Raw genomic sequence first — 23,329 nt, forward strand, 5'->3', positions numbered from 1 at the left:
AGCGGAGCGGCTCGGCCCGGCCCGCCCCCTTCGGGCAGCGCTGCCCAGGGCGCGGCCCCCCGGCGGCCCCACCGCCAACGGCGCTCCGGGGGGACCGGACGCCTCAGCGGGGAGCGCTCAGTAAGTGCCGGGCCCCGGAGGGCAGTGGCTGCCCCGGCCGGGGGGTCGCGGAGCTGAAATGCGGCTGCCTCCGGGGAGGGGCGCGGGGCTGGGCCGCAGGGGTGTCCGACCGCCCCGTCCCGTCCCGCGGGCGCAGGCGGGGGCTGCCGCATCCTCTCGGCGGCTGGGAAGGGCGGGTGGCGGCACGCCGCACTGTGCCCGACCCCGTCTCTGTCTCGGCCGTCCCAGCGAGGCCCGGCTAGCCCCAGCAGGGCCAGGCGAAGCGCTGCGGGTAGCGGGCGCAGGCAGCACTGCGGCGGGTACTGGCTGACAGCCTCGGCGCTGATCCGCCACCGCCCGAGTAGCGTTTGGGAGCGGGAAGGGCCGTGTGACCTGTCATCCGTCTGGAAACGTCTCCCCAGGACGGGCAGGGAGTAACCTCCTGCAGGGACCGAGCTCCCTGTCAGCTAGGGGGACGCAGCCCGGAGAGGGCTGAGGGGGTTCAGGGCGAGTGCTCGCGTTCCAGTGTCCTGGAGTCAGCGAGGGGTGAGGCTGTTGTGGCGTCCCGGGGCGGGATGGGCCCCTGACGTCTCTGACAGCCGGAGGGGGACTGCTGAGCTCTCCGGACAGTAGCTACTGGCGATCGGGGCCGCCCCCGAGCCTGGCCAGCCCTGGAGCGCGGGGAGAGGGAGCCACAAGTTCACGCACTGGAAAGGCACATCCCACAGCCTCCAGTAACCCAGTGCTGTTCCCACTGCTAGAGATACTTGGTCTTGGTGAAGTAACGCAAAAAAAAGTACTACTTAGCGTTAGCCTCTTCATCCAGATACTCCTATCCTGTCTGACCCAAGAAGAAACTGTAGCAGAGAGAGATTCAAACCAAGACTCAGATAAGCCAGCAGCTTTAAGGTAGTGCCTGATACAATGTTTTACAGCCCTGAGTTTTTGGCTAGTGCAGCACCTATCAGAGATCGGTTTGGAAATGCTGGCTTAGGAGAGAAACAAAGATGTACTATTCCCAGACCTAACAGAGCTCAGCACAGAGCTGTCCTGGCTGGGTGAGCAGCTCTGTTGGTGTAAGCACTGGAAGAATGCCAGCTTGCAGCAGCTGAGGATCTGCTTCCTCTTCTGTTTTGTTCTGTTTGTGCGTGGACTGTGCCAAAACCTGCCAGCAATTGGTAGTAACTGTCCCTGGCCCCAAAGTAACTGTTAGAGACTTGGAATATGTCCAGCCTGCAGATCAAACTCCCAGCACCGGGATGACCACAGAAAGGAAGATGGTAGGAAAGAACATCCACCTTCAGCCTTGCTATTGTAAGCTATAGGTGCAGGGCCATACTTAGACTCAGCATCACCATCTGACCCTTTGCAGCCTGGACCAGAAGGGACTTGGGAACAGAAATGCCCTCATCTAGACCTGGAGGTGGTTGTCTAAGCCATGTCACAGACTTCTCACTCAAGATAGTTTTAGAGCTAGGTCTCTGGGCCCTTAGAGTGAGCAAGAGCCTCTGTTCCCGTTTGACCAGGTTTTCAGCAGGCTAATTTTAATGTGGCTTAGCTTTGTTCAGAGGAGCAATGCACAGCAGCACAGTCTAGTCCATACAAAAGGGGTCTTACCCAAAGGCTTGGTATCAGCTCCATCCAGGTTCCAATGATTTCTCCAGAACTGACACTGCATTGATGAGAAAGCCTAGCCTGGGTTGTTTCCAAAATTTGGGTCCAGAACTGTGCTTTGCCAAGCTCTTAGTCCTTCATTCCTTTTGCTTAGGCTCTTTTTCCACCTTTTCTTTTTCTTGGTGGTAGGTTTTTTTTTCAGCCTTGAGTTACTGTCTCAGAGATTTTCTCCAGATAGCACAAATCAGTGATTCTCCCTGAGCAGCTGCTCGGTCTGCCCAGTACCTGCTCAACAATTCTTTCCCCAATGGGTTGTAGCTGCTGCTGCTGCAACACTTCAAATTTGCAGCATTGCAAATTTGCCATCTTTGTATTTGAGTGTCTCCTACACCTGAGCTCCACTGTGATCAGTAATGGCTGTGGAAATCCAGGTGACACATGAATTAAACTAGGCATGGGTGGTTTGGTGGTGGGTGAAGGGGATGGTCCCTTTCAGCTGCAATGAACTTGTGTCTCACCATGGTTAGATGGGACCAGAGAGGAAATGCTGCCTTCAGAGTTCTCTAGAAATTCATGGGCGTTTGACAGCTCCCACAATCTCTCAAGCACTTCAAAATCTGCCAGCCACTTCTGCTTCACCACGTTGTTCACAGGAAGCCGTGAGACAGATCCTGCATGTATGGTGAGGGATTTTTACCTGCACAGGACAATACAGAACAAGTGCTGTATGTGTCTAGGTGGCCACAGGGTGATGCAGGACAAGTGCTGTGCAAGCTGAAGTGGCTACTTGTGCTGTTGACTCCTCACAGGGCAGCCTGGTGCTGTTTGCCTGGTGTGATGTCCCTGCTTCAGCTAGTGACAGATGTTCTTCATGCTGCTTTCTGAGCAGCGGAGAGGCGTCAGGGTAATGAGAGCAGTGCAATAACCTTGCCCAGAATAGAAGAGCGGAGCAGAACAAATGCTCATTTCTCTTTGCAGGCACATCTTTTTCTGTTGAGATCTCATTAACCTCTGTGTCCAGGCTGCCTTCCAGTCCAGACATGCAATGTCTGCTAAAACTGCAGAAACATTATCAGAGGACTGCCACAATTCTTGAAGCTGGAACTGATCTGGTCCAGGGGTAGCTGCATTTTCAGGCAATCAATTTCTGAACCAATGTTATCTAGAGAGGGTTTATAAACAAAGTTGTGCTAAATACTTCCCATAGGCTCATCCCCTGGTGTGTTGCAATTCCTCATCATTTGCACAACAGAACCATGAAGCAGTTAAAGCCTTTCATGTTTTCAGCGTGAACAAATCTATCAAATTTCACAACTCCAAAACTGGACTCATTTTAAAATTAGCACTGATAATTAGCAGTGCATGACTAAGATTGAGTGGGTGCTATCGGGGGGAATTGTGAAATACTCACTGTCTTGTAGCAGCAGCTGGGGCACAAATGCAACCCCCTGCTTTGAGGAAGCTGTCTGTCTAGAACACATGGAATGAAGGACTCGGGCAATGGATCACGTGGTGGCTTATCAGCCACCAGTGAAGGGAAGTCCTATTTTGGGTTCAGATAAAAGCATCCTGAGACATGGATTCCTCACAGTTGATATTAGATGTGTTTCTGCTAATAAGAAGATCCATGCAGCATTCAAAAAATTAAAAGGAAGAAACAGAAGCAGGAAAATGCTGTGTCTTCCAGGGCAGATAGAGGTCACCTGCCTCAGCTTGAAGCAGGCTAAAGATTCTGAGGTTGTTTCCACACAGATCTACAAGTGCCTGCAAGAAGGCAGCAAGGAAAGAGTGAACCAGGCATGACCTGGGGGTCTCTCAGTACCCCTGAAGTTAATTTTTCTTATTTTGATTTGGCATCTGTGAGCTGCCCTCAGAAACTGTAGTAGTGAATTCAGAAGCTTTGGAAAAGATTGTGTCTAAGACCTCTGCACTGTGCATTTGTTTTCATTCTCTCCCAGCAGAAACCAGTATGGCTCCTGTAAAGAAAAACCATCAGTGATGATGCTGCAGGATAAGTCTCACAAGAGGGTCCTTGATACCACCTCCTGTCGCTGATGGGTGATGACAACAGCTCGGTCACAGGAGCTACCAAGAGCTGTCAGAATGAATTACAGCTCACCGTCTGTGCATGACTTGTATGACAGCACCACCGCCACGGCCAAGACAGACCCAGGGACAACTCTGGATGTGACTGTACCAGAAACAGCTACCATAAGCCCTGAGACTACCAGTTTCAACAGCACCAAAATCCCTGATGTGGCCAGCACTGGACCCGGCCTGAGCACAATGCTGCTGTCCTTTGGGATCATTACTGTGATCGGGTTGGCTGTAGCTATGGTAAGAGAGCCCTGCTAAATATTTCTCTGTTGAGGCTGCAGGGGGTTCTAGGACTGATTTGGGTTAAATAATTTATATGTATTTCACTGCAAGCTTGCCCAGAACTACTGAAAACTGATAGGTCCTGAGATCCCTTTCTTTTTAAAGTTTTTATCCAGCACCCCAGTATTTCTGCAGTCTCCCTAAGGTCTAGTCCAATTGGGATGCTCAGCAGACCTAGGGGAAGTCCTGTGTAGCATCAGTGTTTATTTTTAATAGCAATAAGAAGGTCAGTTAGAAGAACATGAAGCAGATTCTGTTCTGACTTGTTAACTGAAACAGCTGCGTTGATTTAAACCTTGTCAGCAGGGGGTGCCTGGCCAGAAAGTTCATCCAAATTAACTTCTAAAACAGACTGTTGAAACCATGTTAATCTCCCCAGTGGCCATGACTTTCTGAATTAAAGTGGCCTGAATCCATTTTAGCTGGACTCATTCTGGACTGCATTTCCAAGGTTCTTTCTGGGTATCAGCAAAGTCCTTGAGGATTTGCTGCATAGCTGCCATTGATGCTGTAGGCAGAAGCTCACAGTAATATAGGTCTAGAGCTGACACAGGCAATGCAATTGCTGCAGTTCCTCTTCTGATATATAACCAGATCGTTTACCTGCCAACAGAGAACAGAAGGTAGCGGCAAGCTCCCATTCCTCGTATGAGGAAGAGCTTCACTAACACAACCACCAGAGGATCCTACAGAAAGGGACTACTGCAAAATGTCATTGCAGGCCCAAGGAGAAGTTTTTCCAAAAGCCCCTAGGAGAACCTGGAAACATTACCCTGGAAACGTTATCCTGGAACCGGTCATAAGTTCCCAAGAGCAACATCCAGCATTCATAGTTCTCAAAACAAGGCTCTGGAGGCCAAAAGCCTCACTTTCTTCCCAGCACAGCCATTTTTACAGGCTGATATGAGGCAAGTCATTGAGCATGCCCTCTTTGCTTCTTCCCTTCACACTGGGGAGGGGGTGTCAGCACTTTCATGCTGTAGGAAATCTGCAGAGGAAAAGCCTAAAGGGAAGGTTCTTCAGCCACTCTTAAATCACAACATGTGCCTTGCAGCCACCAGAACATGCCGAGTTACACATAATAATCCACCTAATATTCTTACTACTACTAACACACCTAATAACAGGCCACTGGAACAGACATAATGTGCTACTGAGCTTCCACTGATGCATACAAAATTTCATTTGGGGTTGTCATTTCTCCCATCCCCCTTCTTTGGTGAGCAGTGACACCAGACCTGCCACACACCTTTCCGTGCACCCTGTGCCCGAAATTTATTCTCTCAGCTGTTACTCATCCTAGAGGGCCTGTTGTAATGATGGCTTTCTTTCTCCTTCAGGTTCTGTATATCAGGAAGAGAAAGAGGTATGTAATGTTTGTTGTTGGCTGAAGGGAACTCAGTGCTTCCAAATCCAGATAGCTAAGAAGGAACAGGGAGATGGGCAGGACATGAGGGGTGGGCAAGAACAAGACTATGAGGATTCCATAGCACGTGAATGAGGCCAGGGGTAGAGATGCTGCACCCAGGTGTTGGCCCATTTTCTAACATGAGACCTTCAAAGACTTCTTTGAAGGTTTGAAAAGGAAAATGTGTTTGAGCAGGAGAAAATCCTGCAAACTTCATGCTTCACCTGTTTGCTGCACTAAAACAGATCAGGGCTATGAGTGTACAAAGAAGCTGGAAACTATCATGAGAGATGTAGATCTCATGTTTCAGCCATTCCAATATCCCTGTGTTTTCCAGCAGTTTCAGGCCAAGGACACTGGCCTTGCAAGTTTGAAAGCATCCACAGCTGCAGTCACAGCACAGTGCAGAAATGCAGCTTTCTAGCTCAAAGCTTAGTATCTTAGTTTCCTTGTTAAGCTCCTGGCTGAAAATAGAGAGGAGAGCACCACACAGGGAGACTCACACCTTGATTCTTCTGTTTCCAACAACTGAGACACTGGTGAAGATCCATGAGACATGGTACCTCCTCTCGGCCTGACTTCCTGTAGCAGGCCTGGCCTGGCCACAGATTGCCAAAAAGTGCTGCCACTGTCCACTGTAAAATTTCCAAGCTAGATGCTGAAAACTAGGTCTGGGTACTGCCACCAAAGCAGTTAGCGCTTGGCTTGTAAGGACAGCACTGCTGGAGATAATGGTTGTGTTGGCAAACCCACGTAGAAGCAGGGAGGGAATGTGTCATCCTGACACTTGCCAAAATAGATATTTGTGGTGACACTGCTGGGAACAGCTTGTGTGTTTCACTCTCTCACCCCCAAAACTCAGCTACAACCTAAGGCTCAGTGTTTCCCCAGGGACACACCTGCCCCTCTTCCATCTCGGAGCTCCCCAGTATTTTGGGAGATCCTTTGGGGCTATATTTTATAGCAATGTCACTTGAAGCAGTGATGCAAAAGTAAGAACAGCCTGTCCACAGACATCAGATTCTCCTGTGAAAATCTCTTTCCTAATCTCTGTTTTTATGTACTCCTGCACCAGAGGTAAAGTACTACTTGTAGGCCCCCAGAACTAAAAGTGGACTTCTGCTGGCAGACATAGTGTGATGTGGCAAGACTGGCTGTTGTGGGAGTAGTCTCACAATGCCCAGCCAGTTTGTTCCCCTGTCTGTTTTGTCCCACCACATAAAGCTTGGTCTTTTAAGGTCTGCAGGAACTTAAATCCCTGTCTGGTTCCTCTGTGCGTAATGCTTGCCAACATAGATTAGCGGCAACAATTAATCCCTGTAACTGCACTCTGGGTATCTTGCCCTCTTGCCAGCTGTGGGTAGTAGGTTCTTATCCTCATCCCTGCAGGATAGGACATGACCCTTACCCAGCAGGAGCAGAACCTGTTCGCAGCAGGAGAAACAGCCTGCAAAAAGCCTCAGCAATGGTGTGGGCAAGGCACCCTGATCATCTGTCCTTCTCAGTCTACCCTTTCCCTTCTCTCCTGTGGGCAGGTTGGAGAAGCTACGGCACCAGCTCATGCCCATGTACAACTTTGATCCCACTGAGGAACAGGATGAGCTGGAGCAGGAGCTGCTGGAACATGGGCGAGATGCAGCATCTTCCCAAGCATCACAGACCAAGGTAGGCAGTGGGGGCTTAGTGAGTCTGTTGCTACAACCGCTGGTACTTGCACTGCTTTTGTTACAGTGTCAAAGAGTTTTTGTAGGGTTTTAGAGTAAGGAGACCATGAGAGACCTCAGGATGACTTCTCTCATTTCTGCCAGCCCTAGAGATAGAGAACTTGGATATTTTGGAGTGCTTCAGAAGGCCTGAAGAATCAGGATGAAGAACCTGGAGAGGCAAACTGTTGGCTCTGCTCAACTAGGATCGAGAAAAGGGCTACTTGAGTAATTAAGGATAAGTTTACTACAGTTTACGACCCAGGGCATGACAAAAGAGTAGTAGGATGAATGCTGTTTTCTGGGAGATGAGGCTTCAACATCTACAAAGCACTGAGGCTCCTCTTCCCTAGCAAACAAATAATTCCCACCCAGTTTTAAGCTACCCTTGCTTTATATAAGGATGAAAGTGTGAAACAAAGCTTTGCCAAGGGACAGTCTGTAATCATAACAGTTAACTGTGCTCCAAGCCTGAGGAACAGAGGCAGAAAGTCTACACAGTGCTGTGGCGTGACTCATCCGGCCTCCTCAGCGTCTCCAAGCCAACCTGGGCACAGAGCAGGGCTCACAAAAGAGAAAGGAAAGTTCTCTATTTGAGGTTGCAGAGTAGGAAAGAAGGCCTTGCTTTGATCACTTCAGAGCATTGAAAGGCATGCAGCAAAATAGTTAAGACATCAGAGACCATGGACTTAATACAACTGCAGGTTAGGAAACAGCATGATAGTTTGGCCACACTCTTTTGGTTAGTGGTCCAAGATGGGTCTTAGACAATCTCCTTTCCTAGTGTACCAAGAGGTAGGAGAAATAGGGAAGAAGGACTCCTCACCATTGTTTGCAGACAGCCTCAAAGTACTTTCTGTTTCCTTTGTCACTACCACACAAAAAGCCTTTCTGACAGAGCCAGCAGGGATGGTTGGAACAGGTATGTCTCTTAGTCGGTTATGCAGCCTCCCTGTAGACTAGACCTTTCCTTTCCAGCTGCTGTGTCACCCATATCTTTTCTTGCTTTTCCAGTACCAAGAAGCTGTCACAAATAATTCTCAGTTTCCACACACTTTATACCTTCAGATAACATGTAGCAAGCTTGGAGTGGGCAGAAGGGTAAAGAAGAATAAATACAACTGTAATTATAATATAAATATTTACCTTGAGACATACTTCCTAACCTGATAAAGATCACAAAGGAGGCGTGTGTTGAAATATGAAAGACAGTCAACATATTTTGTGCACTGACTTGGAAAAGCAAGATGTACCGTTGTATGAAAGTAAAACATCTTATTCTTGAAGTAGCACACACTGGGAAAACATCAGAGGACTCTGTTAGTGCACATCAAAGATTTTCCTTCAGGTAGTAAAAACGGAGAAACTACAAGATCTGAGTTAGTCTTAGGACAGTCAAAGCAGATGCTTCCTACACAGTGACAGGCCAGCAGGATACCTTAGATCCCTCCAGAGCTTGCTAATGCACAGATACCTCTGCTTAGAAAGCACACAAGTTTAAATGTTTAGCATATTAAGAGAGTCTAATAAAACAACAGCCAAAGGTCAGTGCATGGCCTGTTTCCAGGCCTTTCAGATGTTTTAAGTCTTTTCATGCTGCCACGTATACACTAATAGTGATGCCAGTAATCCAGTGATGCGGAGATTCTAAACCGGCATGGATGGGCTGGCTTGCTCTCTGGCCGCTGGTAGTTTTCTGTCTGAGCCCTGCTAGTGCCACATTAGTCAGCCAGCCTCCCTGTAGTAAAAGATAGAATGTAGTTCCAGTGCTGTGCAGCCTGTGCCCACAGACACACAGCTGAGCACAGGCAGGCTTGATGGGGCTCATCTTTCACTGCTTCAACACAGATTCTGCTGACAAGTCAAGGAGCCCTCCAGAGACCCAGTCGTCTTGTGTTCACAGACGTTGCCAATGCCATCAATGCATGAACAATGCCTGCCTCTGCTCTGGGATCATGCTGAGACTGGGGAGGATGAAGCCAACAAACCAATGACTACCTGCAAGCATGGCTGATCCGCTGAGCCCAGCTGGTCACCCCCTTGGTTTGTGTTACAAATGGGTACAAGCACTGGGAGCTGTTGCCACTCTGGGAAGAAATCCATTGTGGTGGCAGTGGTGAATTTTTGGTGTGTCCATTACCACTGAAAGGTCCTGAGCTCCTGTTTCAGGGCTGGTGCTGACTAATACCATCCAGCAAGCTATATGGTTAGGAACAGTTGCAGATTAACTTGTTGGAGCACATGTGAATGCTCTCTGGACCAGGGAAGAAGAGGTGCATGTTTCAGAGAGCTTCCCCCTTGGGCTTTGTGTCACCAGACTCCAAGGAAAGCAATGAACAGGCCTCTGTGCAGTGACTGCAGCTTTGGCAGATCTTGGAGGGGTGCCTGGTGGCAAAGCCCCTTTGAGCAAGGAGAGCTGACTCTCCAGGTGGAGTGGTAATTCTGGGCATGCCAGGCAAAACACGTGTACCAAGGTCTTACACCCCTTGTGGCTCATGGGCTGCTGTACCCAGGGTGATGTCAAAGTATGGGGAATTCATTAGCTTTTAAAAGTGAAATGGTTGGCTGATTACATCTTAACTGAGGAAGTGGCTCAATACCCAAAATTAGGGCTGCTGTAGGGATAGAAGTAATTCACACAGCAAGAGGCAGGAGGTGTCAACGTCTGGCTATGCAACTCTCTGCTGCTGAGCTAGAAATAATGGTACTTGGGCCACAAAGAGGAGTGGGATTCTGCTATCATGTATCCCCCTCCTTTCTTGGCTCAGGGAATGGTAGAGCATTATCCAGAAGATTAAGCTTAGAAGCATTTTCTCTTCAGAAAAAAAAAACAAACCATGAGCTGACTGAACTGCTGGTTCCTACTTCCTTACCAGCATGGACCTGCAGTCAGAGCCTTCTCTTCTTTGTGCTGCAGACAACATGGAGCTTTGCATTAGCCTCTTCTCACACTACTTGCTAGTGCAGAAGCTGGGACTAGACAGGTAAGCCAGGAGCTTCCCTGGGACACCAAAGCATCTCTGCTTGTGCATCCTTAGGGCTGCAGAAGGGAGAGTGCACAAAGGGATCTCTGGCCAACTTGGCATACTGCAGTGCAAGATGAAGGCTGTCCACTGCTGAGCCCAGTGGTGGCCACCAGCCTGGAGCATTGTCGGTAAGCACAGTGGCCAGAGGCCAGCAGCAGTGCCCAGCCCTGTGCTGATCACCTGCCGTTTCCTCTGTACATGCACCTGTCAGATCCTGTTCCATCCACAGCACCAGCCAAAAGGGAAATGAGGACAGCCACAACCTGAGTGCAGGTCCAAATGCTGGCTTTCTTCAGGGAGAGGTTTCACTGAGTGGCAATTCAGGTATCATGCTGTGTCACAAGTCTGGACCAGCCACTTAGTTTTTGTTCTCCCAAAGATGTTTTTTTCCTTTCCTGATATTCTTTTGTTTGTTTTGGGTTTTTCCTCCCTCTCCTCCATATTTATTAAATGCAGACTCTGTCTTGGGTATGTGCCACTGACTCCTGCAGGGCACAATTTCTTACTGGCCCACTCTCCTTCACTGACACAGCTTCCCTCATGGAAGTTTTGCAGGGCCAAGTTACTTTTTCAGTATCCTTCTTTCTTTTTAAAATCAGGGAGTCCTGGGAGTGTAATAAGGCTAGGGGTGTCACCACCTGTGAAAGTGGTCCCTCCTCCATACCTAGAGTTGGTAGGAGGCACTCCCAGGCTGCTGGTTGGCTGCTGCTGGTGTTTGCACTCCAGGGATAGAATCCTAGAGCTGTTCCAGTTGGAAAAAGAGTTGGAAGGTGTTTGGGTACAAACACCCAGTGTAATCTGGCTTAGGTCATTAGAATTTGGACATTCTCAGTGGGTTCTCAAGAGGTTATGCCTGTGTGACCAGCTGAAGAGCAAATTCATCACCTCCCACGCACACATGCACACTTACCCTTTCCAAGTGCTCCCTGATGGCAGCCAGCCCCAAAGACTTTCAATTTCACAGAATTGCTATGGTTGGTGATAACTAAGTCCAACCAGGTTTCACTCTTCAGCAGCTGGCACATTGCTGTCTGCCACACTCCACACTTTGCAGCAGGGCAGGGATGCAAGTGGTAAGAGGGGTGCGTGGCTGCCCTAAATCACAAAAAGTTCCCTCTAGAACCCCTAGGGTTAGAACTTTATTTGTTGTTCTAAACTCAATAAAAAGGCAAGTGGAAGCCGAGCTGTTTCCTCAAACAGAGAGCCTGCTTTGTGCTCTTTGCCCACCTCCATGTGCTGCACAGGCAGCTGCCAAGCAGTACATCTGCCAGCTCAGGTGCAAAAACATGCACCTTGTTCCACCTTAATGCTGACATGTGTCTCATGTAACAAACACCTACAGAAGAATCCTCTTAAACCATTCTTCGTGGTAGGCTTTGTCCTGTGATAACTGCCCTTAGGTTACAGAAGTACAGCTGCTAAGATGGAGAGAACATTACGGGTACGTGCTGGGCTTGTACTGGAGCGTTCTGTTAGCTCGATAGCACCTCCTCTCATGGCTCTCAGAAGCGTGTGTACAATTTAGCAGAAGCATTATGATGTAATTTAATTCAAGTATTTCTGTGTTTTAAGCATTGAAATATAATTAAACTATTTACATGAAATCTAGTATGATTGTCTTTTTTCCCTCCAACATTTGCATTTCCCACAGAAAACTGCTGGAGTTGGTACTGACCTCAGAGCTGTTGGTAGTCTGTATGCAGTGAATGCCCCTGCTCTATTCAAGACTGAAGCAGGTGTGAAAAACATGGAAACTCTTCAGGAAGAGTTGGTGCTTGGTGGAGAAGACAAGGCAGCAGGAGATTCCTAGCAGATCCCAGGCATCCAGAGCACAGAAAGACAAATTCCAGCTAGCCTACTTGCCATATTACCCTTTAAGCAGCTGAATTCCTAGACAAAACAGGGGTTCATCAGCTCACCTGCAGCTCTGTCCAGGTAGCCTGCCCCCCCGGGTGCATGTTGTGGGCAACATCAGCAGCAGCTCCGTGGTGATATTGTTGGTGTATTCCAGATTTGCTTCTTGCCTCATCTTCTGGCCTACAGACCCAGAATTTAGGACTAGTTATAAGAGATGTCAGATTAACTGAAGAGGTTATGCACAGGAAGAGAATTAATTGCATGAAAAGCTAAATAGTTGTGTGGCACCTAGGCATGAACAGGCTCATCTGTGGAGATTTCTGCAGGTACACAGGAAGCAAAATGGGCTTGTGTTCCACTCCAGCTAGTTAGGAGGCACTGTAAGACACACAATAGTATGGCATTTGCATTTAAAGAGCCCCTCTATCTTCCTCATGCTCGTTGTTCCTTGTTCTCACATCGATCTCTGGGTGCTCCTGGATGATCAGATCTTGCTTTATAATTCCCAAAACTCCATTTCAGACAAGGAACAACTTGCCTCTGATGATACGTGTGTGTGCTGAGAATGTTGGGTGTGGAGAAGGCAAAGCAGAAGTCTGCTATATTTCATACCTTTATTACAAACTCACTCCAAAGCTAATTTTCAAATTGCCAGCACTCTTCATGCCTTCACCAAAACCATTTCTGAGAATCTTCCAAACATTGCTAGGTAACAAACCTCTGTCATATTTTGATCCTACTATAATGACCACTTCGTTTTTGACCAAGTCAAACCCTAACAGTCTGAGCTTAAAAACACTTGAAAGGCATTTTCTTAGAGGTAGGATTTGGCTAAAAAAGACAGCTAACTGTACAGGAAGTAGAAAGTATTTATCATGTCAAAACAAGAATATCCAAACAGTCCAGCATGAGATCCTGGCTCTGAAGACAGCTGCAATTCCACCCTCTCTTTAATAGGTGTTGGGTTTCATTCTAAGTCTCTGCATGAACATGGAAGCTGAAGCCATAGATTGGAGTTTCAACTACACACAGAATAGCCTGTGACCATGTGGAATTCTGCTGGTCTTGAGAACTTACATTTTTATGGAAGCATGTTCTACTGTGACTTCCCAAAGGTATTAAGAGGTAGCAAAGATTCTTTTTCCTTAAAGAATGCTGTGTGCACATGTCCCAGAGGAATACTGCTGACCTAAAGCAAGTGCTTTTACTATGTAGCAGAGACAGTTTCCATCCATACACCATGCCACCTACTGAGAAAGGTCTGACTGATAGCCCAAGTAAAACTGAAGTCTCACACTGATACAGTCCCTATTCTACTACAAATCAGCTGAAGTTCCAGTCTCACACTGAGACAGTTGTGACTGTCAGGTATAGGACTTCATTCAGCAGTGCAGCCTTGCAAGCAAAGTCCTAAATCTGCCAGTTCACCTGAAAATCAGGTGAAGGAGTTGATAAAATGTCTTGGTCTGTCACTCAAGTGGCCTTTGAATGCAGATATGAGCTGCAGCTGAACTTGTGCTGACGAAAAGCAGCTCCCTAACCTGAGTTCAGAGCACCACAGTTGCTCATGTAATCAACTGTTACAGATTTGTATGCGTGCTGCTCCACCTGGATTTATCTACACAGCAGGAGAAGGGGGTCAAATCCTTGCCATACCTGGTAGCATGGCTTATCCTACAGCATAAGATTTAGGTCAGTCCCTGTGATCTAATCCACCTAATCCTCAATTCCGCTGCTATGTGGTGGAGGACACACAAAGGTTATCTGTGCTGGAACTTTCTGCCGAGACCACCAAACTCCATACACAAGAAACTACTGTTAGGGAAACCAGGAAACACCCAGAATTAACAGAATCAGGACTGCCATCACTACTAACCTGGGTGAACCGGACAAAATGACCTAGATGAAAAGAACTTCCTTTTCCACCCCACCCCCATTCTCTCTCTCCACTCAGCCCTTCCCCTTAATTCTGCATGCATTTTCTTCTGTTAAATAAATGCCTGCTAAGGAAACAGACTTCTGATGAAAGGATGATGGATGAGCTCAATATATCCTGCCATTTCTTGGGTTTCTGATATGCATTGCCATAAATTTAAAGCCAATTATGTTCCGCTTAAATATTTAACACTGTAAAGGTAGCCAATTTTACATCTTGTCAAAGATAATTGAAATGCCCACTTTGTCCCTTTAGTAGGCAAATAGAGCATCCCCAAGATGGAAAATACCACTGAGATTTCACTGTTTGCAGTTGGATATCAGAAACACCCTCAGTTCCTCAGAATTCAGCAAAATGGGCTCTGTCACCAACAGCACAAATCTGCACGGAACACAAGACAGCAGCGATCTCAGACCAACTGCCTGCTGCTGTCTCCCAAAACTAAGCACTATGAGCAAGCTCTTATTTGCGTAGCTACAACACTAGAGGACCCCATGCACGCATTTTATGGTCTGAAGATACAACTAATTTGAATTGAATCCTGAGGCTGAGGCTCTGCAAGAAAGCAGCCTTTGTGTAACTGGGTCTTCACGGCTGCTGCTTTGAAGGGGTGAAATCCAGTGGCTGCGACTGAACTTGTAAAGACTGTGCAGCATTGCTGTCAAACTCAGAGGGAGTGCCACCAGGCCAAAAGCTAGTTACAGGAGAGGGCCCTGAGCTGATAATGATGGGATAAAAATTTCTGCTTAACTCCCAAGACTTCAGGGTGTGAACTTCTCTAATGCATCCAAGTTACTGACTGCTAAAGCAACAGTGTTTGATAAGCCGGATACAGCATGAAGGTTTTTCTTTGATGTAATAAAGAAAGACTCTTTAAGATTCAATCCCTATCAGCATTTGAGCAAAACTGAACTCTTGGGACTGCTCCATCAATCTGCCAGAGATATGATAGAATATATACATGTTTGGCAATTAGCTGTGTAAAGAGTTTCCTTTAGTGTGTCTGCACTATTGAGTCAGTAAGCTGTTGCTGTCCAAGGCAGGGCATGGCATGGCACAATGTTATTCAAGTATTTTTAAGAAAGGTATTGATACCCTCAACAAAAGGATATTCATACAAACTGTGAGAGGCATCTCTGACAAGGCATTTGCTATTTCTTCCCTTACGTTCCTATTTCTGTGTCTGGGGTGAAATAGCAGATGAGAGAAAGCTTGGCCAAAATGATCACAAAGTAAGAACTTAAAAATATGACTTAAAAAATCCTGCTTGCTTTCCAGTCCTCTGGCTTCAGCAAGACATGAACAGGTGGCATACTACTGAGCAGTGGCAGGGATGTCACTCAGATTTCTCTGAAGACCAGTAGTTTTGCCAGGCCTGGAACCGCCTTTTCCAGTGATGCCTAAAGGGAAAGATCATGGAAGAGAGAAGGTTAGAGCTCTGGGTCCAGGAGCCTGGCTGCCCAATCGCCCCATTGCAGAACCTGTGCAAGGTTGGAAAGGTAGCAGGGATCCCTTCCCAAACAGCCAAAGGTCTTCACGACAACATTGCCATTGCTCTTGGACCAGCTCCAGGCTAAAGCCTGATGCAAATGGCTTCCCTGGCAGCAGGCCTCAGCATGAGGCTATTGAGAGCCCAGAGCTGTAGTCTGCTTGAGAATTTCTGGCTTCTGCAGTGCAAACACACATGGTCAGCCTCTGCTGTGAGCAGTTAAATGTATTTCCAACTGCCATCCTGGATCCTCATGAGATACAAAGTACCAGAATGCTTTTAACCAATGTAATATCAGGAAAGTAGATTCACAGAAGGTCTGAAAATTGTCTTGGGGGGGGATGTTTCTGGCTACACCAGCTTGCCCTGATCCCTGCCTAAGCCCCTGGATTCAGGAAAGCTGAGGGAAAAGTGAGCAAGACAGAGGAGTCTGCATCTGCTCCATCTCTCAATGTATTGAGAACACAGAGAAGGAAAGAAAAATGAACGAGACCTCAAGGCTATTTGTAGCTTTGTATTTGGTGTTGGAAATTTTGCCATAAACCAAACTCCCTCTCACACCTCCACTCTCTTAGCTAAGCAAGGTCGTTAAGACAATCTGAGACTGCCTTTGTGGCTTTTAAATCAGTTTCATCAATCATTCAGTAGTGATATCCAGGGAAGAGAAGACAAATGCTTCTTGGCCCTGACAAACACAAAACTTTGACAGATGAGTTGTTATTGGTAGCATCTGCAGGTAACAACACAAAGGCTGAACCACTAACAACCCCTTGCCTGCTCCTACATGACCTACAGTTACCCACAACCAGTGCCTTGGGAAATCTGGGCCTGGATAGCCAGCTACAGAGGTTGTGGGAAAACATCAGCTAGCTTTAAAGGAGCTCTTCACACTGTGTCCAGTTGGCAAGTCTTGCACATATGTAGTTTGGCTCTGTTTCTTGGTTCTCCCCACGAGACTGAGAAGCAGGGAGTCAGTCATGGTTTATTTCAGCAATTCTCCCTTAGCAGACACTGCAGCCGAGGGCAGTTTTTTCCCATTCAGAGCAGTACAGCCTACAACCTGCAAAATGAGCAAACAGATGCATCCTCCCTTGCCTCCCCTCTAGCACAGCAGCTCAAAAATTCTCACCTGAAAAGGCAAACCAAAGACCCTCACAATGCCCAAAATCTGACTGTGCCTATAGCAGATTATTTAGAGTCCTGCTAACAAATCTCAGAGTAGTAGCCTTCTGTATGAGTAGCAAAAGGAACTTGCAGGCATATGATGTCTGAGTTAGATTCATAAAGTGGAGTCACCAAAAAAAACACTGATCTGAAAGCTGCTACAACCTATATCCTGTGCAAACAAGGCACAGAATCTGCAGTTTTCAGTAAATCAGAAGAGTTAAGTCTCTCCCTTCTTATTCAGAAGTTCCTAGAATAGGTTCTCCACTCAAGTTCCTGAGTAAGCAATGTCTGTTATGAAATTTTCCAGAAGCCTGCCAGGTTTCATGCTGTGCAAGCTTATCCCCACTGATTCTCAGCTGGTTAGTGTTTTTTTTCCACGTACTTTATTACAGAAGCACACACATAGTCCCCTCTCTGTCCCTGGCGCCAACTATGCAGACAATGAGTGGTTTGCACCTCAGTGCCATGTGCTGTGCTGCCGCCTCCCACAGACCGCAGCATCTGCTTATCCTGTCACATCTGGTTCTACCTTATTGCGACCGGAGGGAAACATTCCTCATGTCTGTCCTCGGTCCCATTCAAACTGAGAGGAAGAGGAAAGTACCCATGTTGGCTGTGGTTTGGGGTGATGCTTCACAGTACTACAGAAAGGCAGCAACTGGGCTGGGGGTGAGCTCATCTGTAAGCCTGCGGCTCTGCTGATGTCACCACACGACTTGGTGGCAGGAAGTGATATGGGAGCAAGAGCCCAAGAGGAAACTGACTTGAGCAGCTGAGGTTAACTACTCTGGAGATTTATCGTGTGGCATTTCCAGAGACTTTTTAAGAACCCGAGGCTGGGTTTGGTTGCCCAGCAGCAGTTGGTTTGCTTTGCACACCACGCTTAACAGCAGTAACGGCAGCGGCGTGAGGGAGCAGCTGTGCTGACCACACATCAAAACAAGGCAACATCTGCCTCTGCTGGGCTGCTGCCCCCCTCCCACTGGAGGGAAAACATTTAATGAGTAGCTTCCAACAATGCTTGCTGATGTTAGGACTCAGCTGTACATGTTTTCCTGGCGTCTGCCTCAGAATGAGCCCTGCATGGTAAAGGCTGGACTTGGATTTGTACTATCCCAGAGATGCAGTGAGGCAGGCTGGGGCTCAAACTGCTGGGTGGTGTAAATTCCCACAATAGTCACAACAGTTATCTGGCATCGTATCTTAGAGGAGCTTAGATAACTTTACGGTCCCATACAGAAACTTGTCAGTGCTGTCATTCTCTGTGCTGCTGAGGTACAGGCGTCTCTGCTGGTGTGCCAGCTGCCAACAGAGCCCTGCCTTACAGCACAAGCCAGGAGAAGAGGGCAAGACTATCCTGGGGACATTTGCTGAAGTCAGTGTAGAATACTTTTCCTAAGAGCATATATTCATGATAGACTTTTTTCACTTTCTATATGACACAGATCATAACATTCACCAGAATTCATCTCAGACACATGACTTCTCAGAAAGACAAAGGCACAGATTCTTTTCCTATCCCTCTCTTCTGCTGAAGTTGTCATAACCGAATTAGATGAAAGGAATGTGCTACTCCTCCTGCTGTAATGTGCATGGAAGCCTTCCAAGTTCTCCTGTTTGTAGGATTTACCAGAATGATTTGAGCCAGTGCTAAAGCTTTGGGGGTACATGCATGGTTTACCAGAAGCACAGCTGCACAGCTTAGTTTCATGTAATTACAATTATCTAATTTCAAACCTTGTGTGGCTGGCACCGAGTTCAAATTCGAGTCACTGCTTCCCTGAGGATTTTCTCCATGAGACGCTCCATCTTGGACCACTACTTGAGGCTAGGAAGAAAAACACCAAAAACAAACAAAATGACTTGCATAAAACTAGCTGCAAAGAGACAAAATTGCAAATTCACAAAGTGGATGGAACAGCAAAGGCTTTTGATCGCTATTGTATTTAAACAGAACCGCAGCCCTGAAAACATGCTTGTTTGCCACCACTTCCTGCATCCACCCACAGGCAAGAGCAAGCACCAGCGTAGGTAGTGTCCATATGCATTCAGAAGCATCTCTGAATGGCTGTCAGAATCCATAAGCAGCCACCATATTACCAGCCCTATGAAACACATGGCCTCATGTGAGAAAAGCCTGCCCACTACACACCTGTGGAGAAATTTTTTCATCCTTGAGAATATTTTCTGCATTAAGTTTCCTGATAGCTTCCTGTAATAAACTACTAAAGGTATTGCCCTTCAAAAATTAAGAACTAAATGGCTGTTGTTTTTCTTCTGCTTTGGTTTTGTCCTCCCCACTCCCAAAGCCCTCAGCTGTTAAATTAATTTTGAACTGAAACATCAGAATGTTTTGCTAACCAAAGTTAGAATGACACATTTTGAAACATTCAAAAGCAAACTAATGGAAAAGGAGCCAGTGTACAAAAAGGTTTCAATTCAGTCATAAATTATTATTACAGCTCATTGCTTGAGTTATTGTTAGGGTGTTAGAACACTCTAATTTATAGCTCTGGCAAACAAGTCAATTTAACCATAAAACCCCAAGCCTAACCCTAGAACCACAGCTACTATGACCTGTTACAGAAGAGAATGGCTGGAAGAGTCCTTTCTGATCTATAACAGGCTGCAAATTAGGTAAGATTGCTATAAATTATTTCTGGTAGACTATAGGTATTTATAGACTGGACAATTCCCTGAGCACTCTCATCAAAAGAGAGAGCTGTTTTGAACTAAAGGTTCTCCAGTGAGCCCTTCCACTTAAATTAGTGAAACACAAACAAAAAGCAGCGCAGGTACATGGATAGCTGAGGGATCCCAGGCATTCAACACCACAATTAGCAGATGCTGGGAGATACAAGAATGCTCCAAACTCTTCTCTTGATGCTTCTATGGGGCATAAAGGTCTCAAGGAAGAATAAAGTGTCAGTTGAGTTCATATAGGAGTGTTTTCATTAGATTAGCATTATGGGAAACCAAGAATTTCCATGGAAAAGCAGTGGGTTTTTTTAATTGCAAAGAAGGAGAAAGTGGAAGAGGAAACTATTCCCGACAGTGTTACTTTAGGTGTAAGCTTTTGAGATCACACATATGGGTGTCTGTGCCTCATGAGACGTCAGGGAATGTTCTCAGCACTGCTTGCTGCCCCCATTCCCTTCTCCACTGCAGGAGTCTGTCCCCAGAGAGGATGAGGGACTCTCTCTCTGAAGCCATAGCAAGCACACAGAATAGCAGGTCTGAAGCCATCTCCTTTATTACTATTCCTGTCAGTTTAACCACAAGACAGCCCCACCAGCAGGTGTTTTATAAACTGTTCCCTGCTCTGAACCCTCTGACTTATCACACACAGGATCCTCAGCTCTATATAATATCTACTTAATTTTTGGCTTTGCTGAACCCAACAATAACACTTTCACAGCCAAGGCTTCTCTGCCCAGTTCAGCAACAGCAGAAGCTGAGACTGAATCTGTTCCTCCCACAGTTCCATTGCCTGCTCTTCCCTCACTGGGCTGGAAGCAGAAAGGCACTGGAACAACTCTGAGGGTTAAACTTCCTTTTCCAGATCAGACAAAGAATGCACAAACTAGTGCCAGCTGCTCTGGAGTCCTTTGGGCTCTGCCTTTGCATTATACTCACTGTAGCTCATGGCTACATTTGTACCACTGTCCAAGACAAGATGGCAGAGCAGGCCTCCTCTTTCCACACTCTTCTCAATCTATCCACCTCCCTTCATGTATGTGGCCAGGTCAAATTGCCTCTTCTCAAATTCAGCAATGTTCAGAATGCTCCAGAGCTACTTGCAAAGCTCTGCTGCCTTTCACTGCTCCCAAGAAAGGATTGTCACAACACTGATGGCCTGCTCACCCTCATGTAAGTCTCTGGGTGCCAGTCCTTTTTGCCTGGTGAGAGTATGCCATGTCACATTGTGCTAAGAAACACTGATGGGAATAGAGCAAACACTCTCTGAGCTATAGCTTCCTACCTGGATTGCAGCTTCAAAGTAACTTCTAACAGCATCCAACCAGATCACTGCAAGCACCCAACCTTTCCATAAAGGGGTGACAAACTCTGAGCAGGGAGAACCCTGCAGTTCCAGTCTTCTAGGAAGCACCTTGACCATCTTTCACTTTATGTTTATGAAGCTGTCTCTGATCCACATTATCTGGGGTGTCAGGAATATGTTTTCTGACTGTACAGGTCCCTCCACGTCCCCAGCCCTAGTGCAGGCTGACTGTGTGTGTTTTTCTCCTGGACCTGAAAGCACCTCTTCCCATCCTAAGCATTCCTGTGGCACTGCACAGCTGTTGAACAAACCTATGGATCTCTGCAGCAGGTGCACAGCCTGGGCTTGGTCTAGACTTTTGTGCTTAGCAGATAGACAGCAAATAATAGATTATGATTGCCTTATGTGTTTGTTGTTTGTGTTTGCCTTTTTAAATCACTCTTAATGATAGATAACATGCCATTAATTGCTCACTGGACTGAATAGCTTTATTAAAAGCTTTCCTCTCTTTTTCATGTTCTATTTTCACCTACTGGTTCTTATCAATCTTTTGTCTGCTGCATAAAAGAGTCTCCTGCTGTCAGGATTCAAAGTTTTGTCATTCACCAGATTTCTTTTGCTTAATTTTAAGTTCCTGCTTTTGAGGCAAGCTGACATGCTAAGCAATCACTTCAGTCTTTCAGGAGTCCTGGGAAGATAAATCCTCTGCTCAAGGATGGAATACCTGGTCTGGCGTTCCTAATCTGTGAAAGTCCTGCAGAAGACTAACATGCTTTGAATTAAGCAGAGCAGCTCTCATTCACTCAGAATTCAGGAGCTGAATATGAGGGGTGACTGGTGAAGTAGTCAGAGCTTTCCTAACATGTTAGGTTTCCAGACCACTTCGAGATAGAGAGCCTAAGAAGAGCAAATGGAAGTGAAAATCCCCCAGAATCTGTGACCAGGCCAGAGGAAGAGGACTAAACACTGTACTCACCTGCTTGCGGGGCCTCCCTCTCGGCCTTTTCGCAGCAGGAGGTTCTACCTTCATTGAAAGCAATACAGAAAAAGAAAGGTTGTCAAATCTTGTATTTGCTGGGCAGTGTGACTAATACACTGTGACCTCTGTGTACAGTTTTTGTGAGACAAGTGGCAGAAAAGGAGAAGTCTGGGGTAGAAGACAGTTGAGAAAGAAACACCTGCCAGACTATTCTGGCTGTGATTATTTGGCAATGGTGGAAGAAAAGTGCTAGAAGGAAGCTGCTGAAGAGGCAGTAGCAGCACAGGAAGCGAGTTAGGACTAAAACCACAATAACTGGTTTGACCAACAGTGGCAATCAAGGCTAAGCTGAATTAGGGCCAACTTTCACTGTTTGTCTTTAAGCTAAGAGAATCCTCCCTGCCTGTCCCTTCAGTGACACATTGAGTAGGGCCAGCCAACTCTTGCCCATAAAAGAAAATGAACCATTTTCTCTTACCATTTGTCCAGATCCAGTAGTCACCTTCTTGCTTCCTTTTGGCCTTCCTCGTGGTTTCTTCTCTGGCAGTGGTCCCACATCCTCCTCCTGGGATAACAGGAGAAAATGATTTAAGCAGGATGATCATTAGAACAACTTAAATTCTCATTCTAATATGCCTTTGACTGTATTGCACCAATAACAGCACCCAGACAACTAAATATCTGCTTGTTTGCTTTTCTGGCTGTGAATTGCATTAGGAGGTGGCCAAAAATAACCCAACACTTTTGCTTTTTGGGCTGGAGAAATGAATACATTTCAGGACTCTTGCCATAGTGCCTAGAACAAGGAGAGGAAAGTCCTTGGTCTTCTCTGCTTTATCTAAATACCAGTGCAAAACTAGAGGGTGATGACACCTGAAAGTCTCTAGACTGGATTTGAGATCTGACAATTCCCCTGATGCTATTTCCTGGCCTGCCCAGTCATGGCCTTCCACATTAGACACACTTCTGAAGCCATTGGCTGAGACACCCCAGATTGCACATATTGCTGCTTTCCTAATGACCAAGACCATTTGCCACAGAACATCTCAGCTTCTCTTGTCCTTCATTAGTGAGCTGCTTCCCAGGGCTGCCTACAAGTCCCATCAGGCTAAAGCCACAGTACCATCAGGCTGTCTTTTAGGATGCTGTGCTCTCACCTCTGGCTGCTTCTTTGGCCTTCCCCTCTTTCTCTTCAGGCCCTCAGTCGGCGTAGGTGAGCTAGGGTTCACTGGCTTTTCATTGCTCATGATGGCACTTCCCACGGGTTTCCAGGTGACAATCCAGCAGGCTTTTCCTCTGTGGACTGGGAAAGAAAACTTGTCTACTCTTTCTTTCTATATCTTATTACAGATTCTCTTCTACCTGCAAGGCTGAAATTGGGACAGAGGATCGGGCATGACAGCTTGCCATTGTTTTTATCAGCTAGGAAAGCCTGCTATTTAAATATCATAACCCTGCTTTACAGACATTACTGATCTGTTCTTTTACATGGTTCATTCCTCAGCTTTTTGAGGCCTTGGGCCAAAGAACCTGATTGCTCCAGGTACCAGACCATGTGATGCCTGCATTTTTCTATTCCTTCTTCAGCTCTCTGAACATCTCTCTTTGTAGGCTTCCTTTGCCCAAGAAGAAAGTAGGTGGGAGACAAAATATTTGCAATGATTTATAA

At 46.7% G+C, this 23,329-nt stretch overlaps 2 protein-coding genes across 4 annotated transcripts in view; one reads left to right on the forward strand and one right to left on the reverse strand.

Annotated features, from left to right (window-relative positions):
- C16H3orf18 (chromosome 16 C3orf18 homolog) lies at nucleotides 1-11,833 on the forward strand. 3 transcript variants are annotated; one of them, XM_064156501.1, is made up of 5 exons: nucleotides 1-120; nucleotides 3,672-4,050; nucleotides 5,433-5,458; nucleotides 7,036-7,165; nucleotides 9,107-11,833. In XM_064156501.1, exons 2-5 carry the CDS (start codon nucleotides 3,775-3,777, stop codon nucleotides 9,215-9,217), a joined length of 543 nt encoding a protein of 180 aa, XP_064012571.1. In that variant the 5' UTR covers nucleotides 1-120; nucleotides 3,672-3,774; the 3' UTR covers nucleotides 9,218-11,833. The 3 variants fall into 3 exon arrangements, with proteins under 3 accessions (XP_064012571.1, XP_064012570.1, XP_064012572.1); XM_064156500.1 differs by having other exon boundaries at nucleotides 3,675-4,050; XM_064156502.1 differs by having other exon boundaries at nucleotides 3,675-4,050; nucleotides 9,052-9,214.
- The window catches only part of LOC135182412 (AAC-rich mRNA clone AAC11 protein-like), a 19,046-nt gene continuing 7,072 nt past the window's right edge, over nucleotides 11,356-23,329 (reverse strand). The window contains exons 2-7 of the mRNA XM_064156503.1: nucleotides 22,818-22,963; nucleotides 22,139-22,225; nucleotides 21,658-21,705; nucleotides 18,416-18,506; nucleotides 12,149-12,266; nucleotides 11,356-12,035 (exon numbers count right to left, since the gene is read on the reverse strand). Coding sequence (XP_064012573.1) covers nucleotides 11,951-12,035; nucleotides 12,149-12,266; nucleotides 18,416-18,506; nucleotides 21,658-21,705; nucleotides 22,139-22,225; nucleotides 22,818-22,907 — 519 coding nt within the window. The 5' untranslated portion in view covers nucleotides 22,908-22,963 and the 3' untranslated portion in view covers nucleotides 11,356-11,950. The remainder of the gene's footprint in view (nucleotides 12,036-12,148; nucleotides 12,267-18,415; nucleotides 18,507-21,657; nucleotides 21,706-22,138; nucleotides 22,226-22,817; nucleotides 22,964-23,329) is intronic.

This window comes from Pogoniulus pusillus, chromosome 16, assembly GCF_015220805.1.
Source record: "Pogoniulus pusillus isolate bPogPus1 chromosome 16, bPogPus1.pri, whole genome shotgun sequence".
NCBI lineage: Eukaryota > Metazoa > Chordata > Aves > Piciformes > Lybiidae > Pogoniulus > Pogoniulus pusillus.